The sequence below is a fragment of the Frankliniella occidentalis genome, unplaced genomic scaffold (assembly GCF_000697945.3).
Source record: "Frankliniella occidentalis isolate FOCC.00 unplaced genomic scaffold, Focc_3.1 Scaffold3568, whole genome shotgun sequence".
NCBI classification, from domain to species: domain Eukaryota; kingdom Metazoa; phylum Arthropoda; class Insecta; order Thysanoptera; family Thripidae; genus Frankliniella; species Frankliniella occidentalis.
The window spans coordinates 1-7,172 of record NW_026270624.1 but is presented as its reverse complement, the minus strand read 5'-3'; the positions used below and the strand labels follow the sequence as shown (position 1 = coordinate 7,172).

General features: G+C 59.8%; 1 protein-coding gene across 1 annotated transcript; it reads right to left on the bottom strand.

The window, feature by feature from the left end:
- On the bottom strand, positions 1 to 6,955 carry LOC113209426 (amyloid beta A4 precursor protein-binding family B member 1-interacting protein-like; the record flags this gene model as incomplete). Its single annotated transcript, XM_052276592.1, is given in 9 exon segments — positions 1 to 1,031; positions 1,126 to 2,703; positions 2,838 to 3,008; positions 4,120 to 4,311; positions 4,710 to 4,900; positions 4,984 to 5,212; positions 5,598 to 5,755; positions 5,865 to 6,092; positions 6,797 to 6,955. Coding segments are annotated over 9 exon segments (3,183 nt in total). The 5' UTR covers positions 6,924 to 6,955.
- Positions 6,956 to 7,172: the final 217 nt, after the last annotated feature.

Here is a 7,172-nt window from a genome sequence, read left to right as displayed (position 1 = left end):
CTCCATTAACATACAAGTTTTCATTTAAAAATTAATGACTTAGGAGTTCAAATTGAATTCCTCTAAGGGCTCCCTTACTCTCCATGACCTACAAAAAGGAATTTTAAATCATAACATATCACTTAGTGTTGCTGATTTCATGGCATAGCACAAAAAGTGGATGAATTTTACGTATCAGTTTAGATTTCAGCGAAGAATTTCAAAATACAGCACGCACAACACAGTGTACAAAACGGTTAAAATTTATAATACATCTAAGTGGACATTACAAATTCAAAACAATTGGATGGACAGAAAACTGGGTAAAGGTGATTCATACCTTTCCAGGAAAAGACTTGCAAAACTAAAATAAGTTCTTTTAAGTATTGGAAATATAGGCAGTCTTGGCTCTAAATTGGCTGATGCACAAAATTTGATTCTTGATTTTCTGCCAGTAGTGAAAAATTGCAATCAGCAACACTTTCAGGGCAATATAACAAACTATAAAAATGCCAGACCTGGGCAATCTTAATTATATACCCAAATATATAAAACTCATAAAGAAGCTCACGCATTCACACTTAACTTTTCACATTAACACTCATGGCATCTTGAGAATAAAAAATGGTACTTTACACATACCATTTGTAGCACAATTCAGATAAATGTTGTACACAATATCTGAGACAATTGAAAAAAGAGAAAAAAAACTATGTCTTGCTTGATCTACAACACAAGAGAGGTCAGTGCATCCTCTGAGGACTGCACGTAGTCAGATGTGTTGTTTCACTGCGCTTGGGTGGAGGAGGCGGCGGTCTTTTCTTTGCCGCTGCTAACGCAATGGCACTTTGTTGATTTGGCACAGATGCTGGCATAGCATACTGAGCCCCAGTCCTTGTATCACAGCTTGGATCCGGTATTCGGTTTAGAACATTTTCATACAGATTGTCCAATTCATCTTCACTGGTACCATAATGCTCTTGTACCCAATTGCTTACATTGGTTTCCCTATAATCCGCCACTGGTGGTGGAGGATCTCTAAAACCGAGCACCTAGAAACAAAGACAAAAGAAAATTGCATGAGATGTTGAGTTCTCTCTCCTACTCGTCATTTACAAGAAAACATTCCCAGCTCGCGGTACTCACCTCGTGCGGGGTGGTGGTAGTGTCCTGCTTGCATTTCTGCGCCACTTGCCACTTCCTCTGCATGACGCGCTGCAGGTCCTTGAGGAAGTCGGGCTCTGGCTCGGGCAGTGGGCCCGAGCTGAGCCGCGTGTGCTCGCTGCGGCGGGGCGGCAGGGGCTGCGGCTTCCGTGCGAGGAGGGGCGGCGGTATCACTTCCCCGCTGTAGATGGGCTGCGGGGGCACCCGCAGGGGCGGCTGCTCGTCACTCGGCGAGGGCAGCTTGAAGGTGATTCGCTTCTGGTGGCCCAACGAAGACGTCTTGCGGCCGCCAGTGACCGCCGCGTCCTCGCCCAGGTTGAAGGTGATCTTCTTCTGGCCACCGTTCTGGTGGGGCATGGAGCCCGTGTGCCCGTAGATCTTCTCCCGCGATCCGCCGTTCCTCAGCACAGACTTGCCCTGGAGTATAGGGTGCGGAGGCAGCTCGGGCATTTCAGGGGGCATGCTGGGCAGCGACTCGTACTGGGAGAGGTACTGGTGCGCCAGCATGGGCTGGTGGCGGGGGAGGTCGTACTGCACCTCTTCGGGGCTGGAGCTGCGCGGCGGCAGCTGGAAGGTGATCTTCTTCGCCGGGGCCGGCGGGGGAGGACTTGGAGGCGGTGGGGGAAGCGAAGCCAGCGAGAGCGAACTCCCGCCGTGCTCCCCGTTGCACAGGTCGCCGGGGGCGGGTGGGGGCGGTAGCGAGTCCAGACTGAGGGTGCTCTGCGACAGCTCCGGGGGCGGCGGTAGGGGCAAGCTTTCCAGGTCCGAGCTGGAGCCGATGCCGTCTACGTCGTCCACCGGGCCGGGCATCATCAACCCGCACGTCACCGGGCCCGGCATGAGGTTGGGCGTAGCGTACGTCACGGACGCGTACAGGATGGGGCTGAGCGGCGCCGGCGGTACGGGGGAGGCCGTGGGCGTGTGCCCCGAGGACGCAGGGCTCATAGCCAGGGGCGTCGCGCCGTCCGCGGCCATGGCCATCATGGGGCTGAGTGGGCCGGGGCTGGGCGTCGCTACCGGGCTGGCGTGGCTGGGCGACCGCGTGCACCCGCTGTACGTCGTGTGCCGCTTGAGCGTCGACGAGTTGCTCCCACTGCTGCCGATGCTCGCCCCGTCCGCATCCGTCATCGTGGACCTCCTCCTGCTGAGCCGCCTTGTGAGCGTGCCGCCGCCGCCGCCGTTGTCGTCCTCGCCGTTCTCGATGATCTGCCTGGTGGTGCTGGTGAGCGGCAGCGAGGGGATGGCCGAGGGCTTGCGCTTGATGGTGCCCGACGGGAACTCGCACTCGAAGCCGCCGCTCCTGGAGTCCGCGTCGTGGTCCTGCTCGGTGGACGAGGACCTGCCCGCGTCGCTCAGGCAGCCGCTCGACGAGGACGACGAGGCTCCCGACGACGGCACGATGCCGAGGCCACCGAGGCTGCCCAGCCCCGGGGGCGACAGCATGGACTGGACGTGGATGGAGGCGACGGAGCAGCTCCGCGCCTTGGCCAGCCTGTCCAGCTCCTCCTGCGCCAACTCCTCCAAAAGGGACCGGTAGTTCTCCTGCAGCTGGCGGCCGTACTGTGGGACACAACAAACAGGTAAGCATATTGAAGTACGAGGGCGCAATCACCTGCAGTAAAGCGGCGGCAAGCCTGTCGATTTGTGCAGTGTTATTGCAAAATGCGCGCCCGCCAACTATACGTTGTGCTTACCTTCGCTACCCTAATGCCCACCACCCATCTGTGCAGCGTTTCCACGTCGTCGGCGCACAAGAACTTGATATGCTTTGCTGACTTGGGCTGCTGCAGTTTTGGGTGTTTGATGGCGAAGCAGAACTCGGTGGGGGCCTTGTGCTTCTTCTTCCAGCCGACACCGTAATACACCTGCAAAAGGACACAGTGCGCGGTTAAGGTTCGCCCTCTTATTAGAAATTCTACGCGAGTAGCAGAGAGGAGAAGGTCGCGGCTCCCCCTCAGAGGCGGACGGGGAAAAATTACTTCGCCACAACAGAGGGGGCAGAAAGCCTAAATGAAATGTCTTGGGAAAGCCCTCAGGGACGAGCATCAGTCTCCTCATTTTAAGAGACTTGTCTCCTTGGAAGAGCAGAGCGGCAGAGAACTGGAGCCAGGCTGGCGCTGCCAAGCCGCGATTCCATCTTTCCTGCCGCCAGAATACACTATACTTCCCACCTCCGCGCCCCGCGCCCTCCCCACCCCTTTCCCTTCCCCACGACACCATATGCTGCGCTGAAGCAGCTGAAGCCCTGCCCCACCCTCCGTACTCCTCCGCTGCTGCCGCCTCTCGGCTCTGCGCTCGAGAAGACCCGAGGGGAAGGTCCACGGGCAAAAAAGAAAACAATAATGCACTCGCAACAATTGTGGATCGCGGATGGAATAAATCCTTGACAAGCAAGACGGCTACACGAGCCACACGAGACGCTGCGGCGGCGGAAGTACATTGCCAGGTAGAGGGGCGCGACCTTCCTCCCCACGAGAGCGTCGCGCTCTGCGCCGCCCTGCGCCGGCGGGGGGCCGCGCGCATCTCGAGACAGATTTAAGGCCATCCCCCGCGACTTCGCTTTACGGATTTACGAGGGGCGTAACGCACTGCATGGGCGTGGCGGGGCGAAGTCGCATCCCGAACGCGAAGAGGCGCGCCGCGGGCATCGCCAAGTGCGACGCCATAGATGACGGGCACGTGCGAGTTTTACGACGACAGACAAGTCGAATTGAAGGATGTGGCTGTGGCGGTGCGGTCGGCCGGCGGGGCTCGGCGGGGCGGGGCGGCCTCTGCAGGGTGCGACCCCCCCGCCGGGCCGGACCCCACACGTCTCGAGTTACTTAGTCCTCCGCGGCGCGGAATTCGTAAATGCTCTAACCTAGAGGCCACGCCCAGGTCGGAAGGGGAAGACCCCCTGGAGCGCCCCGCCTCGAACCGGGGCCCGGCCGAGCCGCGGTTAACCGCAGGCGAGGCGCGTATCGTATCGAGTGTTACCTGATTGACGTCGAACGTAGCCAGGCACACGAGGTCGCGGGAAGACACCTTGGCCTTCTCCTTGGGGTAGTAGTAGAGGCCGGAGGCGCGCAGGACGCAGTGGTGCTTCTTCCAGCCCTTTTTCGAGTCCGACTTGATGTACAGCGGGCCCTCCACCTCGGGGACGCCGACTCCCGACGACGAGAAAAACTCCTGGTGGGGAAAAAGGCGCAAAAACACATACGTCAGACAGTGAGTGTGGACGGGGCGGCCTATTCGGTCCGTGCAGCACCGAGCCGGCCGCCGCCCCTTCTCTCTCTCTCTCGAGCGGGGGCGGGGGCGGGACAGCAACGCGCCCGTAAGTTTCCGACAACAACCCCCGTCTGTCGCAAGCGTCGCCAGCCCCGCCGGAGCAGCGAGTGCGAGCAAGAAGGCTGCTCCCGCTGCAACTTCGGGGCAGGTGAACCGAGCCGAGTCGCGAGCGCACCCAACTTGCCAGACAAAACATCCCCGCCGCGCAATGGCGGGCATAAATCAGCACAGGCCACTCGGGCACGCCAGGCGGTCGTCAAAGTGGTGTAAAGAAAACTGTTTCGGTCGCGGGAGCTCACCTCCAGCAGCAGCGCCCTCGCGTGATCGTCGAAGTCGGCGTAGCCCTGCCTGCCCAGGAGGAAGAGCTCGGGCTGCAGGAAGAGCCGCGTCCTCTCCTCGGCGCGCTCCAGGAAGAGCAGCTTGTTCTTGGAGTCCCGCGTCCACATCATCAGATTGTCCACCAGCAGCTCGTGGTCCTCGTAAACGCGCTCTGGAACACGGAGGGGCGGGTTGAGAATGGCTACACGGCCCCGAGCTGGCGCGGCGCCAAAGCGGCAGCAGCAGAACACTCACCCATGTGCAGGTCGGGCAGGTGCTCCAGCACGGCCCACTTGGGCTCCAGCGTCACGTGGTTCTTATCGGCCAGCAGCCTCGTCACATGGCCCACCGTCATCTTCTCGTCGACGAGCAGCGACTTGGCCGAGCCGTCCGACGTGAACACCTTGATGAACAGCTTCTGGACCGCAGCCTCACGCATCTTCTCCAGCGCGATCCGGATCTTCTCCGCCTTGACGGCGTCCATCTGTGGGCGAGAGGCAAATTTAAAAATCAATATCCCTCTCCGACCGAGGAAAATTTTATACGACGCATAAAATGTTTTGTGGCTGTCCAGCGCCGCCTTGGCCCTTCGTTTTCCTATCCCATACTTCATTTCTCCGATTCTAGATTCACGCCCGTCCCAGCCCGTCCCCGTCCCGTCCGCCTCCTACACCGCGGGGCGGTTACGCCCTGTGTGTTCCAGCCAGGCTCCAGCCGGGCCACACCAAGGAGGTTAGAATGACATAATAAAGTACCCCCGTCGTCCGAGCGACACAAGCGTTTTGGTTTGCTTTATAGTCCGCGGCCGGGCGTGGCGCTGGTCCGGCCCAGCCCTTCTCGATGCGTTCGGTTCTCACACAATGCCGTACCTGCGTGGGCGAGGGCGCGAGGCAGGCGTTGTTCTGGCCGCCGCCGCTGCTGCAGCCGGTGCTGCCGCCACTGCCGCCGCTGGACGCCGAGCTCTCACTCGACAGCATGGACACATTGTCGGAGAAGGCAGAGTCGTTGTCCGGAGAGTCGGTCCGCACTGCAACAAGGTTGGAGGTGCATGTTAGCCGTTGTCAAGCTGAGCCCGGGTCATTTGGACCCCCAAAGTCAGCCAGGGCCCGCTCCGTCTTGTCCGCCCGCCTACTCACCCGAGCTGGCCTTGCACATGTAGTCCCGGTGGCTGTCCGAGTTGGAGCGAGCATGGATGGCGAGGCCCAGGCCGAGGCCATGGCCGCCGTTGGTGGCCGAGACCGGCACGGACGTCCGCTTGTTGGGGCCGCCGCGGCCGGCGTTACCCTCCGCGATGGCCTCGTCGCACTGAGACTCCAGCGCGCACAGCTCCCCCAGGATGGCGTCCAGGTCAACGTCTTGGGAGTCTGCAAGACAAAAGGTCATCGTCAGATCAGACACACACGCTCTGGCGAGGGCGTGTCGTTGGCGCTACCGCCGGCAACGAGGTGTCGGGGCGACACACTTACGCCCCACAATAAATCGTATTTTAACCGGGCAGGGAAACCCGTGACAGGACTCACACACCACCCTCCTGACTTCCAGTACAAAGAGCGAGCCAGGGCCGTGGAGGCCGCAGCAGTGCCCACGACCGCGTCGTAAAACACGACTCCGACGGACGACGCCGTCGGCCTGTTACGGGCCCGGCGCGTCGCCCAGGCAAAGACCCCCACCACCCACCACCCCTCCAATAAATATATATATTTTTGAAGCGTCGCTTTCGCTTTGGTCCTCTTCCCTGGCAGAGCCCTCGGACCGTACCGACAACAACGCGACCATCCCATAGCATATCAGCCCCCCACCCCCTCCTTCTTTTTAGGTTATTATTTTTGCGTTGAAGCGCGCCGGCCGGAAGATCTCATTGTCTGCGTCCCATGAAAAACAATTTTCATATTTTCCGGCGGCGGCGGCGGTAGCCCCCTTCCCCGCCCGATACTGTAAAGCGCAGGCGAATTAATTCAGGAGAGGGCTCCGTCGCGGCGCCCCTCTCGTGGCGCTCAGCGCCATCCGTCACCGCGCGCCCTCCTCCCCGGAGCCTCGCGCCCCTCCCCGGCCCCCGGGCGCCACTCACCTTCCAGGTTGGCCATGGAGAAGCGGTAGCTGTCTATCCGCGGGGTGTTGAGGTCCGCCGAGGACGGCTGCCTCAGCTGGACGGGCTGGTCCAGGCCCTGCAACAGAAACAACAAGACGGCGGACATGAGTACGGGGACGTTCAACAAGCTCAACACGTTTGGCAACACATAACAATTCAACTGCAAAAAAAACAAGCAGGCCCGCCCTTCCGCCAAACGCAGTTGCCAGCTCCACTTCGCTGCGCCGGCAACTCCGTTCGGCAGGGGCCGGTCCTGCTTGGCCTGCCGGCGGCGATGGTCGGGCCTGCGGCCCGACCATTTCAGTCCCGCGATTTACTGAAGATCACAACCAAATAAATAATGTGACCGGTAAAT